The sequence below is a fragment of the Chelonia mydas genome, chromosome 19, assembly GCF_015237465.2.
Source record: "Chelonia mydas isolate rCheMyd1 chromosome 19, rCheMyd1.pri.v2, whole genome shotgun sequence".
Lineage (NCBI taxonomy): Eukaryota > Metazoa > Chordata > Testudines > Cheloniidae > Chelonia > Chelonia mydas.
In genome coordinates, this window is record NC_051259.2 from 16573439 (window position 1) to 16594580 (window position 21142).

The window sequence follows — 21142 nt, forward strand, 5'->3', positions numbered from 1 at the left end:
CAGCTACCCTCGTTTGGGTAGGGGTCATCCCTGCCATGCTCAGCATCTTTGAACCTACATGTCCAAAGCCCTGTATCTACTCAGTTCAGGATCAAACCCCTAGAGGAGGAATGGAATCTCTGGCCATTTACCCCTGACAAATATACAGCAGGAAACGCTACACAGGCCTTGTGAGCTGCTTTACAGACAGTGTGGAATATAAGGAGCCAGATCCTCAGCTGTTGTAATTGGTGTAGCTCCACCGAAGTTTACTGAGCAGCACCGATTTACAGCTGCTGACAATGTAGCTCTGGGGCTTCTCCAAAAGGAAATGTGATTTCGTGTCCCTTCCTGTGCTGCCTTCGAACAGGACTTCGGTGGGGGAAGCCGGCTGCGGAAAAGTTTTGCAGTTTTGCTACTGTACCTAAGGCAAGAACTTTTACTATGTGCTTCCAGCCATCTTGGAGAATTCTGCACAGTTACGTCACCCCATTGTTCCTGCGAGTTGCACATGCCAGCATCCCTTCCTCTCAATGGTTAAACTGTTTTCCTGTTTGTTCCTTCTTGCCTCTAGATACAACATTTCATGAGAGCTGCACGGGGTGTCCCTTTTCTTAAAACACTTTGTCCCTTTCATCATGTCTGCCTGAAACTCCTCGCAACAAGGTGGGGAAATGTACTCCGATGGCCAGAAGGGAAATGAAAAATAACAGGAGCCAAAGCCTGGTGCAAGCCAGAGGCAGGAGGCAGAAGCCAAAGTCTCCTGCAAGCCAGTCGTGAATTTAGGATCCAGAAGCAGTTTTGCTGGTGGCTTTGTTTAGACTCATTGCCCCCAACTCCTTTCCATTGCTCCCCTTAGTGATCTGGGTGCTGGTGGGATTGGCAGTGGTACCTACCATTCACCCATGGAACAGAGACTATTTTGGAAGCAGAAATGTAAGTGTCTCTGGATTTGGGGGTTAAAGAAAGCCATTAGTTCTCAGTCTTTAGGTATCTAAAAATCTAGCCCTTAGTGACCAACCTGCAATCACACAAGACATCTGTAGTAAAGCCGGGCTCTAGCGAAGTGAGACTCACCAGTGCGGCACCTCCTACTGGTTGCCCTGGGAATTAGCTTGGTTCCAGCTCAGAGCACCCTCTGCTGGCCGGTGGCTCACCTGCCTCAGGCCCCATGTCCCTCCTGGACTCCAGTGCCCCTTACCCTGGGGTTCTGCCCGAGCAGTACCCCACAGTCTGGGTCTCCCCTCCCAGGGAACCGCCAACCCTCTCAGCCCACCTCACCTCAGTGGCTACTGCCAGTCATCATCTAGCCCCTGTTCACTGGGGCAGACTGCAGTGTAATGGACACTCATCATTGGCAAGGGGGGTCTGGACCTACTGCCTTTCCCTGCAGCCCAGTACCTCTCCAGGCCTTCCTGTCAGGCCGCAGCCTGGGAGGTTGCCAGGCCTGAGCTCCCCAGCTCAGCCTGCCCCTTCCCCAGTACCGCTCTGTCTACGGTAGCCTTTGCTCCTTCAGGCAGCTAGGTCCATCTCTCTCCAAAGCTAGAGAGAGACTGCCCCAGCTCCCGGCCCTTTTATAGGGCCAGCTGCCTCCTAATTGGGCGTGGCCCCAGCTGTGGCTGCTTTCCCAATCAGCCTAGCCTTGTCTCCTTGTTTTTCAGGAGTGGGGTAATTGCCCCGCTACAAGGGCATTGAACTCACCCCGACACAAAGTGGTGGGACCTCCTGCCACCTCTAGAGGGTGAGGAGCCCCAGTGGGCCAGCCTCTATTCCACCTTAGTCCTGAGGCCCGCTGGGGATATCAGTTGGCGGCTCCTTCACGGGGCCGTGAGCACGGACGTGTACTTGGCGTGGTTCACCCCAATCCCGGACACCTGTCCCTTTTGCGGCATGAGGGAAACCCTGGTGCACGTCTATCTGGAGTGCGCCAGGTTGCAGCCCCTATTCCAGCTCCTCACCGATATTTTATTAAAGTTTTGGTTGCACTTTTCTCCTCGCCTTCTTATCTACGCACTCCCTGTCCGTGGCCCCACTAAGTCGCGGGACCTCGTGGTCAACCTCCTCCTGGCCCTGGCTAAAGTGGCCATCTATAAAACCAGGGTGAGGAGGTTGGCCGATGGAGTCTCCTGCGACTGCAGGGCCTATTTCCGATCCTCCGTCCGTTCACGCCTCCGGGCAGAGTTCCTCTGGGCGGCGTCCACCGACTCCCTTGACGCCTTTGAGGAGAGGTGGGCGCTGTCCGGGGTTCTCTGCTCGGTGTCCCCGTCCGGTTCCCTTCTTTTGACCCTTTGACCGCACTCCTGTCACTGTTTTTCATTAGTTGTCCCCCGTAATTTTTTGGCCTCCAGGTCCTGTGGATCTCCCCCTTAGGCTGGGGGGGGGATCCTTTAGCGGTGGGCGAGCTTTGCCCGCCCACTTCCTGGATCCCAATAGGACAAAGTGGCAGGACCTCCTGCCACCTCTAGAGGGTGAGGAGCCCCGGTGGGCCAGCCTCTATTCCACCTTAGTCCCGAGGCCCGCCGGGGATATCAGTTGGCGGTTCCTTCACGGGGCTGTGAGCACGGGCGTGTACTTGGCGCGGTTCACCCCAATCCCGGACCCCTGCCCCTTTTGCGGCGTGAGGGAAACCCTGGCGCACGTCTAGCTGGAGTGCGCCAGGTTGCAGCCCCTATTCCGGCTCCTCACGAATATTTTGTTAAGGTTTTGGTTGCACTTTTCTCCTCACCTTCTTATCTATGCACTCCCTGTCCGTGGCCCCACTAAGTGGCGGGACCTCCTGGTTAGCCTCCTCCTGGCCCTGGCTAAAGTGGCCATCTATAAAACCAGGGTGAGGAGGTTGGCCGATGGAGTCTCCTGCGACTGCGGGGCCTATTTCCGATCCTCTGTCCGTTCACGCCTCCGGGCAGAGTTCCTCTGGGCGGCGTCCACTGACTCCCTTGATGCCTTTGAGGAGTGGTGGGCGCTGTCCGGGGTTCTCTGCTCGGTGTCCCCATCCGGTTCCCTTCGTTTGACCCTTTGACCGCACTCCCATCCCTGTTTTTCATTAGTTGTCCCCCGTAATTATTTGGCTTCCCAGGTCCTGTGGATCTCCCCCTTAGGCTGGGGGGGGATCCTTTAGCAGTGGGCGAGCTTCGCCCACCCACTTCCTGGATCCCAATAAGACAAGAGCATTGAACCCGCCCCGACACAAAGTGGCGGGACCTCCTGCCACCTCTAGAGGGTGAGTAGCTCCGGTGGGCCGGCCTATATTCCACCTTAGTCCCGAGGCCCGCCTGGGATATCAGTTGCCGGCTCCTTCACAGGGCTGTGAGCACGGGCGTGTACTTGGTGTGGTTCACCCCAATCCCAGACACCTGCCCCTTTTGCGGCATGAGGGAAATCCTGGCGCACAAATACCTGGAGTGCACCAGGCTGCAGCCCCTATTCCGGCTCCTCACGAATATTTTGTTAAGGTTTTGGTTGCACTTTTCCCCCCACCTGCTTGTCTACGCACTCCCTATCCGTGGCCCGACAAAGTCACGGGACCTCCTGCTCAACCTCCTCCTGGCCCTGGCTAAAGTGGCCATCTATAAAACCACGGTGAGGAGGTTGGCCAATGGAGTCTCCTGTGACTGTGAGGCCTATTTCCGATCCTCCATCCGTTCACGCCTCCGGGCAGAGTTTCTCTGGGCAGCGTCCACTGACTCCCTTGACGCCTTTGAGGAGCAGTGGGCGCTGTCCGGCGTTCTCTGCTCTGTGTCCCTGTCCGGTTCCCTTCGTTTGACCCTTTGATCACACTCCTGTCCCTGTTATTTCATTAGTTGTCCCCCGTAATTATTTGGTTTTCCAGGTCCTGTGGACCCCGCTCTTAGGCTGGGGGGGATCCTTTAGCAGTGGGCGGGCTTCGCCCACCCACTTCCTGGATCCCAATAAGACAAAGTGGCGGGACCTCCTGCCACCTCTAGAGGGTGAGGAGCCCCGGTGGGATGGCCTATATTCCACCCTGGTCCCAAGGCCCGCAAGGGATATCAGCTGGCCGCTCCTTCATGGGGCCGTGAGCACGGGCGTGTACTTAGTGCGGTTTACCCCTATCCCGGACACCTGCCCCTTCTGTGGCGTGAGGGAGACTCTGGTGCACGTTTACTTGGAGTGCGCCAGGTTGCAGCCCCTATTCCAGCTCCTCACAAATATCCTGTTATGTTTCTGGCTGCACTTTTCCCCTCACCTCCTTCTCTATGCACTTCCTATCCATGGCCCCACAAAGTCATGGGACCTCCTGGTCAACCTCCTCCTGGCCCTGGCCAAAACGGCCATCTATAAAACCAGGGTGAGCAGGTTGGCCGATGGAGACTCCTGTGACCGTGGGGCCTGTTTCCGATCCTCTGTCTGTTCACGTATCCGGGCAGAGTTCCTCTGGGCGACGTCCACTGGCTCCCTTGACTCCTTTGAGGAGCAGTGGGTGCTGTCCGGGGTTCTCTGCTTGGTGTTCCTGTCAGGCTCCCTTCTTTTGACCCTTTGACCACACTCCTGTCCCTGTTATTTGATTAGCTGTCCCACGGAATCATTTGGTTTCCAGGTCCTGTGGATCCTCCCCTTAGGCTGGGGCAGGGGGGGTCCTTCAGCAGTGGGCGGACTGCAGCCCGCCCACTTCCCGGAACCCAATAGGTACAAGGGCATTGACCCTCTAGTCCTCCTGAATCCCAGGGTAACACTATAACCACTAAGCTATCCTTCCTCCCACATGACAGCCTGGCTCTTGGCGTAAAGGAATCCTCTGCTAATTCCTTTAGTACTTGAACCTTTGTAAGCCACCAGTTCCTGCTCTGTCTGGTATTTCACACAGATGCCTTGTAGAATCTACAGTTCTCTTCTAAGTTTTCCGTACCTTAAAGCTCCTCTCTTCCAAACTTCGCTGACATCATCCCTGTAGCCTTTTTTGTGTGTGGATAACTAACATCTTTGGATCCCAGCAGCGTGCTGGCATTCCTGCTTTACCGTCTCCATTTCGAGAATACCTCCTTTCACAGTACAGTGATCAGAATCAGAGGATCATGGAAATTAGAGCCAGGAAAGACTTATTAGGTCATCTAGGTTCTAGACTGTAGCCTGAATATCTCATACTATCCCAGCCATGGCATCACTCTGCTATTATGCAATACTGGAATTATAATTCGGTGAGTTACATTTAATGCTGCTATAGTGCTTCCTTATTGTCTTTAGAATAATTATTGCATTTGTGTAAGACTAGATGTCTTAGAAACTTCCCTCCTTTACCTCTATAGGACTTTCAATGTGTTTACTTTACATCTTGGAGTTTTCTCTTACACTCATCTCTTTGTTTTTTCGTTATTTTTTCTCTCTGTTCTCATTAACATTGATGTCAGCTGCCGAGCAGTCCCTCCTCCCTGTCCACCTGGCTACCTTCTCAGCCACTTTGTCCTTTCCTCTGCCACCTACTGTACAATGTTCCTCTGCCCTCCATCCTCATCTATTATCTCCTTTCATCCCCAACTCAGTGGACTAAACCTCTCTTAAAACAGCCCTGTTTTAATCTGCACCACGTACTTGGTCTCTGCTTCTAGGTGAATACTGTGATGTTTTTCCATGACTATTCATTTGAATTTAAGTCTAACTCTGTTCCTGCTGTGTTCGTGTCCATTTTGTGTTCATTTCCCATGAAAAAAATTCTTCTCACTGGTGTTCAGTGACAGTGCATTTTAAGCTTGCTAAGTTAATTTGAATTCCTTAAACTCCTTCTGCCTCTTGGAAATACCTTGCCACAATTAGCAGGAGTTAATGCTCACACAAATTCCACTCTAAACAGCTCTCCTTCTTGACAGACTCTTAGCTTTCCTTGCTTTTCCTTGATTTTTAGTGCTTGTTACATTTTACACAAGGCTGTGCTGGTTTACCACATTGACAGCAGCTTGTGTCGATTCATGACAGTGATACAATCAAAACCTAAGTATTTTGAGCAAACAGGTAAAAGGTGCACTTCCTTCTTGAGAAACCTTAAAAAAATACCTTCCTGGAGAACTCTCTAGTTTAGCAGGACTGCCAGGTAGCCTCTTCCAAATGCCCTGGGGGATCATAGCTCTTGTTTCTAGGCTTGTTCCCAGGGCCTGCCTGCACATCAAGATCTGGGCGCCCAGGATACTGCTACACTGAATCAGACCATTGGGATCACAGGGAGCTTGGTCCTTGAAGTACATTATCCAATCCCTCTCTGGGTATGTCTAAATTGCAACTAAAAACCCATTACTAGCCAGTTGACATAGGCTCACGGGGCTTGGGCTAAGGGGCCGTTTAACTGTGGTATCGATGTCTGGGCTCATGCTGGAGCCCAGACTCTAGGACCCTGCGATGTGGGATGGTCCCAGAGCTCAGGCTGCAGCCCAACCCCGAACATCTACACTACAATTAAAAATACCCCTAGCCTGAGCCCTGTGAGCCTGTGTCAGCTGGCACGGGCCAGCTGTGGGTGTCCAATTGAAGTGTAGACATACGCCTCAGCAAGGGTTGGAAAGGACTTCAGGGTATGTTTTTAAGACATTGTCATCTTGTATAAAATCAGTTATTTCCCATTTCAAGGGCCTTGCCTTTTTTCTAGCCTTCTGCCATGACTAAGGAACCTTTAGCTCCTTTAGTTAAAGCGACTTTGGGGCCAGCCTCATTCCCAGCTTGTGTCTCGTAGGCTGCTCATCTCTCAGCTGCAGGCTGCTCTCAGGCTCAGAGTTTGACGAGGAGTTGCTTGCTCTTTCCACCTTGTTTTCGGGTGGGTGTCATAAGAAAGTCTAAAACTCCTTTTACCCATGAGAATGAGTAAGTCATTGGGAAGTGCCGTAGCTGATCAGCGTGTCTTGGAGGTCATGTCTCTACCAGGAAAAGAAGAATAAATCTGTGGGCTGGACCCATATTTTTTAAAAACATAATGTGGCCTAACACATATTTACCAGTCTGTGCTTGGTCTATATGGACCATAAGCTTGTTAAGTCCACTCTAGAAAAGTGATCATTTAAGGTAGCTTTAACAAGCTTTCCCCTCGTGCTCACTTGGCCATGTGAAGTGTCTGAAATCCATGTTAGGATCAACCTTCATCTAAAAAATAGGCACTGCACTGAATTGGGTACCCAAGGGAAGAAAGAGAAAGTGAGGGAGGCCAAGGAAGGACAGTTTGACAACTGTGACAGAGGATATTGATTGCGCTGGCATCCCCTGCGAAGAAATACCACAACTAGTGAGCAACCACAATCAATGGAGGAACTGCCTGATGTGTCTGTGGCACAGGAGGTGTACCCCACCTCCCCCCCCGAACTCCCCCAGGCTCCCTAGTGGTCAGTGTTGCCAATTTAGTTGTTTTCCAACTCTCCCTGTAATTTCAAAGACCTCCCTCTAATTTCAATTCCTGGGGAAAACACTCAAGGTAACACAGAGATCATCTAGTGGATGTGGGGATCGGTATTCATTCTCACAGCCTTGCTTCCTTACACCTGATTTTGCCTAGAGACCAGACCCCTGGCTGTTCTCCTACTGTGCTGTAAACTTCTATCTCTTCTTCCATGTCCTCTTTCGCTGGCAGTACAGACAGTGGTGCTAGGGGAGGAAATCCTGGCCTCATTAATAAATATTCTTATCTATTGACATGTGTGTGCGCACACACTACTGTCTTCTGGACAGAGTCAGAACAGCTCAGCAGTGTCCTAGCCCCAGTAGTGCTCACACAGGAGATTTGCCTCTGGTTCCGGTGCCAGGGGCTTTGCGCTTTTGCAGCAGAACTGGAATGCGGGCTGGCTTAGTTGTGATGGAGGACAGATGGTTTCTAGTCCTAGCTCCGCCACAAACTCCTCGTGCGACTTCTGAGCCTCACTTTTCTGGGGGCAAACCGGGCATGGTCATAGCGCCCGGTCTCTGCGCCATGATGTGGCTCGGGGGCTCAGAGGCTCGAGGAGGCTGTGCGTTAGCAAAGCAAGGGAAAGGCTGCCCTTCCGACACTCTCAGTGAGGGCCAGGGGCTGCCAGTTAACTGGGTGGCCACCCATGGGTTTTGCTCAGTTCTGGGCCTCTTTCCTGATTGCTCCACCTGCTGGCCACAGCGGCAAGCTGCCTCCTTCCTTCCCCTTCCATTACAGCATCATGAAACAATGAGGCTCCACCATAAAGGCCTTTGCCTCAACTCAAAAGATTTAAAGGCGAAGTCATGACAGATGAAAAAAACTATTCAAGCCAGCCTGTTCCAGAGCAAGGGCCTTGTCCAGACCCGGGGGAGGCTTCCCCGGATACACCCAGCAGGGGTGAAGGGAAAACCAGCTCCAGCTCCGGATTGTGTCTCCAGGCTCTGAACAGTTCACAACAGCCAGGGAATTTATTCCCACCCTCCTCCCACATTTATTTGTCTGTGGTTTGCACGATCATTTGTCATGTCTCTTTAGGTGGGGCGCTGCTTATTTCAGACCCCAAAGGTCTCGCGCCTCCCCTGGCTCGGGCCGGCTGGCTCCCCGCGGCCTCCCCGCACATACAGTTTGGGGATTTCACAACCAAATCCGTGCGCAGGCTGGAGTTCATTAAGAATGCAAATCAGCTCCCGAAACACCCGACTCAACAGGTCCCTTCGCCGCCTGCAACCCGCCTCCCCAGGCCGGTCTCTGCGGCTCGCCAGCACTGGTGTGAAACCTGCCCCCCCCCCGGTTATCGGCCCCGGTTGCCCCCCACCAGCGCAGGGCAGCCCTGGGAGCAAAGCCGCGGAGCCCTGGGAAGAGGCAGAGGCTGGGCAGCTGCACGGAGCTGCGGGGGGAGGGAGCCCCACGTGCGGTCTGCTGTCCCGGGGTCCCGTGTCCGGCTGACCCGCCCCTGCGCTTGGTGGCCGAGCAGGACCCCCGGCTGACCCAGCCGGGATCGGGCCGCGGCGCGGGGGACCCCCGGGCTCCCCAGCTCCCGCGGGCCGGGCCGGGCGCCGGGTCCCCTGGCAGGCGCGCCGGGGCGGGGGCGGGGGGGGGGGGCTGCCGCAGCTGGCTCGTCGCCCGGTTTCTGGTTTTGTTTTCTTCTGCCCCCGTCCCATGCTGGGGGGCGGGTCCGGGGCGTGACTGGGCGGCCGGCGGCGCTATAAAGCACCTGCCCGGCGCGGCTCCGGGGCCGTGCTGGGGAAAGGCAGCGTCCGCTCCTGGCCCGGGAGTAACCAGCCGCCATGGCAAGCCGGCCCGCAGGCTTCGTTTCTCTTGCCATCACCCTTTGCATCCTGCTGGGAGAAGGTGAGACTCTTCGCGGCTCGGCTTTTTGTGGTAAAGGGGGAGTTCACGGCTGGGCTGGGCTTTGGAGGATGCCCCTGCCGAGGAACCGTGCCCCTCCGGGCCGGCGTGCTGGGCTGAGCCCTCCGGGCTCGGACTCGGAGCCTGCCAGCTGCTTTCCAGAGCAGCGCCAAGTTTCACGTCACCAGGGCAGATCCCCCTCGCTGCCTGTGTAGAGACTCGTGTCCCTTCCAGCTGCTTTCTGCTCCTCTAGGGAGCTAGGCGTTAGGGTACCCTGTGAGATGGGGGAGCCTCTTGCTAACGCCCCCGTGCCATTGTCCACCCCAGACCCGCTTTCTGAGGAGGTCAGCTGCACGCTGCACCGCTCCCTCCCTTGCATCGAAACGGGTTTGCTTGTGTGCACTAGTGACACTGCAGCGTGCCCGCTTTCGCGCTTGGCACGGAGAGCTCGCACATGCAGATCGCAGTCACAGCTTGATAAGAAGCCAAGACAGAAATAAATAAATAAACACAGGGCCCACAACCATGTGTTGCAGGCATGTGCAGGGAGATAGCTGCCTCTCTGTGGTTTTGTTTGTGGGCAGATAAATAACCTGTGCAATTTGCCAGTGAGTTGACTGCCTGGGATTGCCTGCAAAAGCTGCCATAGAAGTGCCACTTTACCTTTACAGTCCCTCATTGCTCCAGGTTTTCTAGCAAACTCCCCTCCTTAGTTATGCAAGTGCTTTTATGATCTAGTCCTGCCTAATCAGCAAGGCTGCACCTACTGTAAAACTGCCCTGGAAACTGAAATCAACTTAATCCCTGATAGAGGTGTAATTGCAGCGTTTACATAGTATTGTGCATTCCAGAGCTCTTAAACCTATAGCACGACGGATCCGTTTTTCTTCCCTCTGCTGCAGGTATGGGCCGTCCTCCCTTAGAGTCCCACCTAGCTGCAACCAGCAGCAGGCACTCCAGGACAAAGAGATGTTCCTGCAACAGCTGGCAGGACAAGGAGTGCATTTACTTCTGTCACCTGGATATTATCTGGGTCAACACCCCCGGGTGAGCATGTGGACAGCTATTTCGGAGAATGTTGCTGATAATTTATAAGTAAAAGATTGATCTCAAAGCAGGGATTTCTCTGGCTGATGGTTGTTGGGTGGTGAGTTGGGGATAGAGTGAATCCCAGTTTGTGTGTCACCTGTTGCTGATAACAGTGCAAACAGTAACACCAGAAAAGGACAACCCCTGTTTCCTCTAGGGATTACAGCTTCTTGCTTCATGTTGTCACCAAACAGATGGGGTGAAAGCTCAGGAAGTCGATCCCCTTGTGACTGTTTTTTTCCCCAGGGTATTTATACTAAAAAACCTTCAAATTGCCACCATACAAAAATTAAAATGTAGCAATTCCAACTTGCCACAAACTTCTTTTCTTTTACACCTGTTACTCCGAACGCTCCTCGTAAGGTGCTGGTATTTGTAGTGGGGCTGCAGGGGCTTGGCATTAAGAACCTGTGGCAGGAAAGCAGAGCGCTTTTCAGACCCGTGGCTGTCACTTTTATGTCCAGTGCCAACAGACGGTCTCACTCAGGTGTGGCTGTAATTACGCCTGGTAATGTGCACTCATTAGTAACAACTTGCTCTGAAAATAGCTGCAGTCTCTGCCATTCCCAAACTCTGGGAGGACTTTGGAGGTGATGGGGGCGGATTGTGATCCAAGCTGGAAAGGGAACGTACACACCAACCGCTATACAAGTATGCTGTGATCAGAAGAACCTGTTATAGCCCTAAGGCATTTTAACTTGTAACACGTCCTGTGCAGATACAACTGTTCCATGTGTTTGTGGGGAGGAGGGCCCCCTGCCTGAGCCTCTTGCTGCTTGGCAAACTGGGCACTGGAAACTCGGACCAACTCATGGAAGGAAGCTGAACTGCCTCTGCATTTAAATTTCGTCTGCATGCTGAACAATCACTGTTGCATGGGAACGTGTCCCTGTGTTTCTGAGCAGCTTCAAGGAGGATAAAACTCCACTTGCAGTCCAGTACTTGCTGGCTGACGCTGGTCCAGGCTACCTGTGAGGGTGGTGGGAAGAAAAGTGGTGGGTGGGAGGCAAGAGCTGAATTTTATAGGCTTGAGAAGTAACCTTGGTCTCTTCGCCTTGTGTCTACAGATGTCCTTTTTATTATTATTGTAGCTTGGCTGCCTCCCAAGCTTGCACTGTAAATCTCTTTGCTAATAAAGAGTAATTGCTTATTTGATTTCTTTTGTTTTAACAGACAAACTGCTCCCTATGGCTTGGGAAGCCCACCAAGTCGCCGCAAGAGATCACTGAACAGATGTGAGTGCTCGCACTCCAAGGACAGCATCTGTGCTACCTTCTGCCAGGCAAAGCCTTGGTGAGTCCAGCAGGTCCCTGGGACGGGCTGGGAAAGGGCTGATACCCCCCTTCTATCCAACTGCCGGTCAAGGGGTGCTTTGTAAAGGAGTGGTTGAGATTCCAGGCTCCGAGTGAAGAGATGGACTAATTCCTTTTACTCCCCAGCGGCTGCACTGTTCTCTGGCTTCATCTGGAACTTGTCTAGTGGCTTTTACACCCTCCCAGAGAAGCCCTGGCAAAGGGTCATGAGCACGTTTCTATTCATACAATAGTCCCCTTACTGCTTGGTAGAAAACAATGTTCCCTCTGTCGCTGTGGTGGCAGTGCGCGTGAGGAAGTGCTGGCTTGCGTAGTGGTTGGGTGATGTCGATCACACGGGAGGGGGCGGGAAAATCAGCGTGAAGCACACGGGAGGGTTATCCAGAGACTTCCCCTCCTAGGGACAGTAGTTTCCTTCCGGCGTGTTGCAGGGGAGGAGAATGAAAGTCGTCCGTTGAAGGGGCACCTGCTTTTCTTACCTCTCAGGAGAGCCATATCCAGACGATAAAAGCTGCTTGTTTTTCTGCTCGCTTCTCTTGGGGTAAATCCAGATATAAATATTCACTCTCCCCTCAGCCCATTCTGCCCTGGAATGGAGCTGGCTTGGAGATAACAAAATCTTCTGCTATGCGAACACACATGCGTTCAGAAGCATAGAGCCTGCTGCAGAAAGTGTGTACTGTACTATAGGCAGTCACTGTAGTCTGAAGTGGGACAACATAGGGGGGAGGGATACCTCAGTGGTTTGAGCATTGGCCTGCTAAACCCAGGGTTGTGAGTTCAATCCTTGAGGGGGCCATTTAGGGATCCAGGGCAAAAAATTGGGGATTGGTCCTGCTTTGAGCAGGGGGTTGGACTAGATGAGCTCCTGAGGTCCCTTCCAACCCTGATATTCTATGAACATAGAAGTAGTATAATGCGTTCAAATTACAAAGTACTAGAAAGGGCCACTGTCTTTAATTTTCTATCTAACAAATTTGCCGAGAAATAAAACTGGCTATAAATAGTTCCAGGGAACTGAGTGGGTTCTGAAAGGAAAGGGAGTCTAACAGTGACACTATAAGCTGCTGCCAGAAATGGCAGGGGATTAGCCCTTTCAAAATAAAGCTTTCAACCCTCTTATAGAGCAATGTGTGTAATATTAGAGCTGTGCTCCTTCCACTCCATGTGTTTTCTCCCTGCTGAAAGCGAGGGGCTAACATGCTTGTGCTGTCTTGACTTTCAGGTATCTTGGGAACCTTAAGCTCCCACCGAGCCGTAGCGTATAGGTAAAGAGCCCCCACAGCAGTGATGAGAAGCATCCACAAACTGATCTTCTGAGAGCCTGACGGTAAGAATTCCATTTAAACTGGATCTAAATACATAAGGACTTGCCACCCTGCTCCCCAAAAGTAATTGCCCTATAAGCATGTGAAATCCCACAGGATTGTGATTCCAAGACTGTAGCTTTTACTCAAATTTCAACTTTTCCAGTCAGGGTATGCTAAAAACTTCTGACACTAAACCTAGAATAGGAGACTAGAGGGTTGAAGGAAACCCCTTTGCCCACCTTCCACTCACCAATGCGGGACTGTAGTATTGTGCAGGTCATGAGTCTCAGGACTTTCCCATCTTCTGCCATGCAAAACCACTTAGCAGACAGCATGTAAATATCAAAGGACACTGGCTGTCCCTGGATGTGAGGAGGGTAACAGATGAAATGCTGAGTGTTTGGTCCCTTTTGTTTACAGGGACATTGCTGTCTCTAACTCCCAGATGGCAGCACCACTTTCAGAGGAAAGTTCAAGCAGCCTTGCCTGGAAGAAAAAGATGCAGAGCAGGTAACAATCCTGTTTTCTGGAATAATTTGGAGTCCTGTGGATGCCACTGGCTCTTGCCAAGGTTGCCTGAAAGAGCAGAAGAAAAGACCATGATGGAAAAGCAGGAGAGGTGGACGAAGCAGAGGAGGCAGCTCAGCGCTCCAGAGACTGCTGTAAGGGAAAACAGCATCTCCTCTTATGTGGCCATGGACACACTGTGAAGGTGGGATCAGGCCTGTTGGATCAGGACGGGGTTTTATCAGTCAGATACCAGCTAGATTCCACACTGGATTCTGCCCGTGGTCAGCATGTCTCTGGAATCCATGCACTTAGGCCTAGAAAAAGCCATGTTCAATTCTGAACTTGGCAGCACCCCAAAAATCCTGTACTGGAGGCCTGGTCTACATGTTTGAACAGGGTTCCAGCTCCGCTGCTTTCATCCATGCTTTGGGTGGCCATCACAGACTCGTGGACTGACGAGCTGCTGCCTCGTTGGGCTTGTCTTAGCACTTTTTCCTCTTTACTGCCCTGTCAAAGACAATCTGATGCATGTTAAACTGGGATTCCCACGTAACATACCAGCTAACCAGGCTCTGGCTTTCTCCTGGTAAGCCATTTGCTTGATGTCCCTTCTCCATGAATGGCTCAAGTGTAGACCGAAAATAGCCTGTTTAAATCTGAACCTGTGTTAAATCCAAGCTCTGCACACCTGGCTCCACAGCGAGTGGGTGGGGAAACTCAGGTAGAGCTGCATTTCTTTTATTGTCTCCTCTGTTGCTGCTGGGAGTGTTGCAGGTCACATTTGTTACATGGGGAGGGGGAAATTCAGAGCCAAACTACTAGTCCCAACAAGTGCGGTGGTGTGAATGTTGTCATGTCCTTAGACATGTAATTAGCAGGGTAGAACATTGTAACTAGGTTATTCTTAACTTAGCCCTCCCAGCTTGCTGATATGCACAGAGCACTCCACTGAAGGAGAAGCTGGGGGCAGTGAAGAGAGGTAGTGGGGGAAGGTGCAATTGCTTGCTGCTTCACTTAGTGACAGACTGAAAGGGACAAATGATGACATGCTCTGTGTGGCTCATGGGGAAAGGCTTAGGCAAGAGGGATGGGCTTAGGCAAAACCCAGGATCATGGCCACGTACAGTCCTGGAGCATTATAATTCCACTGGCCCTCTGGGAGGAGTTCCACTGAAGAACACTGCATCCATGCTCTGGAAGATCCTCTTGCCAGACTGATGAAATGTCAAGAGGGGGAGAGGCTGGGTTTGTATCACAAATGCTCTTCGATTTCCCAGCATACAACTTCTATTACAGAGCCTGGCTGCAAAATATTCATCTAGTTAGTGCAGATACACCAACGCTCCTGAAATCTTTGCTGAAATGTCAATTCTGGCTGGGACCTCACTCTTTCACATGAACACTTAAAAAGGGTGCTGGTGGACTGAACCATACTCGTATTGTAGTCTAGTCCCATTGGGTGTGCAAAACACTTCCTCTGTTCTCTTTTGAGAAAGAGAACAATGAGACCAGCTAATCCACGTATCAGTATGTAGAACAGTCGAGACAAAAATCCTCTGGTGTCTGGAGCTGGAGAGAAAAGCATGGCGTTTGTTTGTATGTTTTTTGCCTTCTGAAGGTTTAAATCATCCTGAAAGGATTTGATAAATTCCTGTTTGAAAGGGAAACTTTGCACACTGTTTAATGTTCTAAGTTGTGTCATTTTAAATCAAACTACTGGTTTAAATTGCTCTGTGTGTCCTGTCCCCTCCTGGAATGGAGTAATTTATAGCATGCACCCAACATTTCAGTATATTTATTTTAACCTATTTTTAGACAGTAATTAATTTGCAAATATGTAAACTTTAATTTGTAATAAATGATGGTAAAAGGTGACATTTCTGATTTCTTCCCCCCCCCACTTGATAGCTGGTTAAGTGTGGGTGGGGTGGTGGGTGTGGTCAGAACACAGCTGAATTAGTTGTTTCCCAAGGTCTTGGAACAGAGACATGAATGAGACTGTAGAGATGGGCAGGAATTAGGGGGTGAGTTTTCAGGGGGAGACAGGTTTCAGTTCAGGGTGGCCCCATTTAGCAGTGACCTTAAAAGCCTGGGATGGTTCCAATATAATTGGCCCTCCTCTGGCCGGTGTTTGTTGGGAATGTAGCTGTGGACTAGATGCTAACACAGTCACAGCCATCAAAGCCTTGCACTGTGCTGGGTGCAATAGCCAGGATTTCTGAAAGCAAGGATCTAGACTCTGATCTCCTGTTACAGTGATGAACATCGATGGGGTGCTAGTGAGACCAAAATAACGAACACTTTCCCTCCTCTCACCTATAGAGTTGGTTTCATTTGTTTAAAAATGAACCCATCCATCTGACACTCTTTGCAGGCAGAGGACAGGTTATAGATAATAAAACATACCAACTAGCACCAATGAGTGTGCTAGAGTGGGAAACCAACCCAAAGTGCATGGGCAGCAGGTATCAAAGGCAAGGGAAGGGTGACACCCCCCAAAAGCCTGCATTGCCCTGCCCACACTCCATCCCCAGGTCTCCTCCTACTTCTCCCCATGCTCTACTGCTGATCTTTCCTTCCCCTGTGTCTGGGGCCCCAGGCCAATGGTGCCGGAACCAGGGGGCCAGGGCCCTCCCACTTTTTGCAAGTGGACAGGCCTGTCCTGTCCACTTTTCACTGGGATGGGCCCTGTGCCTAAGTGGGATTCTCCTATCACTCATTCAACCTTCTCCCCAAAAACCTCCAAAGAGAAAAAGGTAGCCCGTTTGCTGTAGCTGCCTGTGTCTGTTGCTGATGTCAGGGTTACTGAATGAGGAAGCTGAAGTTTCCATGGTTTCTTTCATTTGTTCCTCTGGAATGATTTCCACATCACTCGGAATGTCTTTTGTAGCAGTCTTTGTTAGGCCCAACCTTTATTTGTCTTTCTTTTATCATAGAAGAAGTATGATCCTAGGCAGATTGAGAATAGGATTGTTTCCCCATCCCCAATGGGAATGAAACCTGCCCCTTTCAGAGCAGCCCAAGGTCCTGCTCAGTGTCCTGGCTAATAAAGGTATCTCCACCCCTGGAAGTCTAGCTAGAAATGTGCTCTAGATCACATGAGGATACAGGGGACGTTCCATGCAGGTGGCAGACAGAGCTATCATAACAGGCCCTTCTGGCCATAATATCTACAACCGGAAAAGAAATCCCTCAATGGGATTTGAATGATGACAGCTCTCTACACACAGCTGGGGAAGCTTATCAGTGAGCCCTCTGGCAGGAGGGGCTGATACTAAACACTTCTGATATCTCCAGCTGGGCATCCAAAACCTGAGGCAATCCAATGTCCTTGGCCACTCTTACAAACCTTAGGCCAGCGTCTCAGCTGGGGCCTGAGCTAATGACCATGAACATCTCCCAGTGACTTCAAAGGGCACTGGATATGGCTTCTGGTGGAAAACAGCATTGCTTCATTGACTTTCATGGAGCTACACCAACTTACACCGGCTTAGAAACTGACCCCTTGTTCATAGTTTGTACTAATAAGACCTAATGTAGAGCACCTGAGGAATTGAGAGCTTAATAGTATGTTATGTAAGGTCAAAAATGAATACTATTTCCACTTAAATTTATTACATGCCAAAACACAGACTAGGGCAGGACTAGGATCAAAGAATATTTTAAAAAGTTCTATACATAAAAGAAATAGAACAAAATAATGAAACTTCAATAAGGAGAAAATCCCAATAGAGCAGATGTCTTCCCAACCCCATTTCTTCCTTCAGTGTGAGTGATGGAGGGTGCCGGAGTCCCTGTCCTATATACCATCTTTAGACTAATAATTGTTTCTCATGATTTCTCATGTTCCTCCTATGCACGAGGAACTCTCCTGCCTGGCATGGGACTCTTGATTTTTTTCCTGTGGGAGATTCTGTATAAGAATTATTTCTGATTAGCCTGCAGGCAGTTGAATACCTTGTGCACTCGAGCAGATTCTGATGCCCTTATACATGTCGGACAAAACTTTATTCCACATTCCCTTCAATGGGATATTTATGGAATGAGGAACTTATTCAGCATGAGTAAGGAGGGGAGACTGTAGCCCTCAGGGAATGAAACCTGATAATTTTATTTAGAAGCGATTCAATCTGCATCAGAAATACATAGATTCTAAGGCCTCAAGAGACCACTATGATTATCTAGTCTGACTTCCTGTGTAATACAGGCTATTGGACTTCCCCCACATAAGTCCTGTTTGAACTAAAACATAGCTTTTAGAAAAAGATCTACTCTCTCTATAAAATTGCCAGTGATAGAGAATCCACCTCAACCCTTGGCAAATTGTTCCAATAGTTATTTTCCCCCACTGTTAAAATTTTTCATCTTATTTCCAGAATTTGTCCAGCTTCAACTTCCATCCATTGGATCTCGTTAGACGTTTGTCATCTAGACTAAAGAGCCCATTACCAAATATTTGTGGGTACTTACAGCCTATGATCAAATCACCATTCAACCTTCTCTTTGTTAGGCTAAATAGATTGAGCTCCTTGAGTCTATCATTGTAAGGCAGGTTTTCTAATCCTTTAATCATTCTCTTGGCTCTTCTCTGAACCCTTTCCGGTTTATCACCATTCAAGATTGTGGACACCAAAACTGGACAGAGTATTCTCATAGCAGTTGCACCAGCGCTAAATACAGAGGTAAAATAACCTCTCTAATATTCAAGATTCCCTTGTTTATGCATCCAAGGATTGCATGAGTGCTTTTGGCCAGAGCATCGTACTGGGTGCTCATGTTCAGCTGATATCTGCCACTGCCCTCAAATCCTTTTCAGTCGCTACTTCCCAGGCTAGTCTCCCATTCCGTAAGTATGGCCTGTATTCTTTGTTTCCAGATGTATACATTTACATTCAGACTTATTAAAATGCATATTGTTTGCTTGCACCCAATTTACCAACCAATCAAGATCACTCTGTATCAGTGACCTGTCCTCTTAATTTTTACCACTCCTCCAACTTTTGCGTCATCTGCAAACTTTATCACAGATGATTTTATGTTTTCTTCCAAGTCATTGATAAAAAATCTTAGAGTGTAGGGCCAAAAACCTATCCCCGCAGGACCATATTGGAAATACACTCAGTCTATGATGATTCCCTGCTTACCTATCAGCTAGTTTTTAATCCATTTAAAGTGTATCATATTAATTATGTATTGTTCTAATTTTTTTAATCAAAATGGCAAATAGTACCAAGTCAAACTCCTTACAGAATTCTATGTATGTTACGTCAACATTATTACCTTTAACAACTAAACTTGGAATCGCATCAAAAAAAAATCTCGAGTTAGTTTGACAGGATCTATTTTCTATAAACCCATGTTGATTGGCATTAATTATATTACCCTCCTTTAATTATTTATTGATTGAGACCCATATCAGCTGTATCATTATCTTTCCTGGGATTGAAGTCAGTCTGACAGGCCTATAATTACCTAGGTCATCCTGTTTACCCTTTTTAAATTTTGGGAAAACATTATCTTTCTTCCAGTGTTCCAGTACTTCCCCAGTGTTTCAGACTTCAAAATCCAAGAAAATCAACATTAATGGTCCTGTGATCTCCTCAGCCAGCTCTTTAAAAACTTTCATGAGGTTCAAAAAAGTTCTGTTGACTTTTCCCATGTTTGCTGTAGTGGCGGGTGCTCCTGTGGAGCATATGTAATAAAATATAAGAACAGCACTTTGTTGCCTGACCCAAACAAGTGATGCATGCAACAAGAGCTTTGCCTGCCTTCATCACTTACACTGAAGGAAGAAGCTGTGGTAGGAAGACATCTGCTCTGCTGGCCTTTTCTCCTTATTGACATTTTATTATTTTGTTCTATTTCATTTGTTTCACGTATGGAAAACCCCCCAGGAGAGCTGAAATCAAGTCTTGGCTGTAAAGAAGAAGATGGAACGTGCCATGGTGGGATGCATGGTGTGCAAAGTTATCTGATGTTTAGCTGATTGACACACTGGGGGCTAGTCTCCCGGCATCTCAGTGTCCCCTGCCTCTGTTACACTGTGAAAGGCCTTTCTATCCCCCTGCACAGGCTGAAAGAGGAGCAGCAATATATGTAATTTAGACACGACTGAAATCTTTTCCCCCAGCCCTGTTTATTTTGTATAAGATTCCATCAGTTAAAAATCACTCATAAATATGAATAAAAATCAAATAACAAAACACGACAGGCTATTTTCAGTAAATGTCTTCTTCATTTGATAGGCTTCTTGTGGCTGTTCATCCTACAATGTCAAGCATTAATTAACATGATTAACTGAACTAGGAAGGCTGTAATGACTCCTTTGCAGCAGAGAGCACAGCTTTCTGGGTAACTGAAGCAAGCTTTCAAGAGCTCCGGTCTATGCTGAGATGGCTACTCATACAGCCCTGCAAACCCAGAATGGGAGCACCCCAAAGAGAGAGGAAGCAATAAAAGTATCAATGTGCACTTTCAGCCAATGATGTCTCCCTGGTTTAAGGTAGCTAAATATTATTCCCATTTTACAGATCTGGTAAGCTAAGGCACAGAGGGCCATATTTTGAAAGGTATATAGGCACCTAACTCCCATTAGTTTCAGTGGGAGTTAGGCACCTACATATCTTTAAAAAAATCTGGCCCAGAGATATTAAGTGACTTGATCAGATACCTGCAGCAAGTCAGAGTCAGAGGGAGTAATAGATCAGATCCAGAGGCAAATCTACAGGGAATATAAGTTAATGCAATGTATACCTTCTTCCTACCTGCACAATATGAAAATAACACTAATTTAGACTCTTTTTAGAATCTCTTCTTTAGGCTCATACTCACTTACCAATGAGTAAGGCTGTGAATCTTTCACGGAGGTCATGGAAGTCACAGATTCTGTGACTTTCCGGGACCTCCGTGACTTCCACAGCTGCAGCGGCTGGTGCAGCTGGTACGGCTGATCCTAGGGCCTTGAGCCGCCTCCCAACCCAGAGTGGTGGTGGTAGGGCCATGGGCTGCCTCCCTATCCCCGGGAGCAGCATCATCCACTGGAGCACCGCCCCTCCCCCCCCACCCCCCCGCAAGCAAGTAAGATTTGGTTAGTGGTAATTTTAGTAAAAGTCGGGTGACTTTGGTTATTGCCCGTGACCTGTCCGTAACTTTTACTAAAAACTTTTATTCATTGGTAAAGCTACGATTTAGTCACAGGTAAAAATACCTGTGACTAAATCGTAGCTTTACCAATGAGTAGCTTCCAGCCTCTCCTCATCTTGGCTGAAGTTACCCTCCAGCTACTCCCGCATTAGAGGGAAATAATGCACAGACTTCAGAAAGTGTTTACAATGTTGTTGTATCCGCAAGTGAGACAAAGTAGGTGAGGTAATATCTTTTATTGAACCAACTTCTGTTGGTGAGAGAGAAAAGCTCTCAAGCTTACACAGCACCTAAAGAAGAGCTCTGTGTAAGCTCAAGAGCTTGTGTTTTTCACCAACAGAAGTAGGGCCAATAAAAGGTATTACCTGACCCACCTTGTCTCTCTGAGGTAGTGATAGTTTGAATAGGGAAAGAACTGTAATGGACACCTCTTTTCAAAAAAGAGAGAGATGATTTATGATCAGAAACCGACCAACACCATTAACCTGAACTGAAAGGATGACCTGGACGTGACTTCACATGGAGGCTCCGTACAATGTCTGTAATTTGGCCAGCTCTTTCTAAGTTACAGCAGTGAC

At 49.3% G+C, this 21142-nt stretch overlaps 1 protein-coding gene across 1 annotated transcript; it reads left to right on the plus strand.

Annotated features, from left to right (window-relative positions):
• Positions 1-9054: 9054 nt before the first annotated feature.
• EDN2 (endothelin 2) lies at positions 9055-15296 on the plus strand. The gene is made up of 5 exons (XM_027828402.3): positions 9055-9202; positions 10102-10246; positions 11462-11581; positions 12827-12931; positions 13332-15296. Exons 1-4 carry the CDS (start codon positions 9139-9141, stop codon positions 12867-12869), a joined length of 372 nt encoding a protein of 123 aa, XP_027684203.1. The 5' UTR covers positions 9055-9138; the 3' UTR covers positions 12870-12931; positions 13332-15296.
• Positions 15297-21142: the final 5846 nt, after the last annotated feature.

Bases quoted from the DNA above. Each gene is read 5' to 3' on its own strand.
- EDN2 (XM_027828402.3), top strand. From the start codon at position 9,139: ATGGCAAGCCGGCCCGCAGGCTTCGTTTCTCTTGCCATCACCCTTTGC. The intron at 9,203-10,101 runs GTGAGACTCTTC...CCTCTGCTGCAG, and splicing joins TTGCATCCTGCTGGGAGAAG to GTATGGGCCGTCCTCCCTTA. The intron at 11,582-12,826 runs GTGAGTCCAGCA...CTTGACTTTCAG, and splicing joins TTCTGCCAGGCAAAGCCTTG to GTATCTTGGGAACCTTAAGC.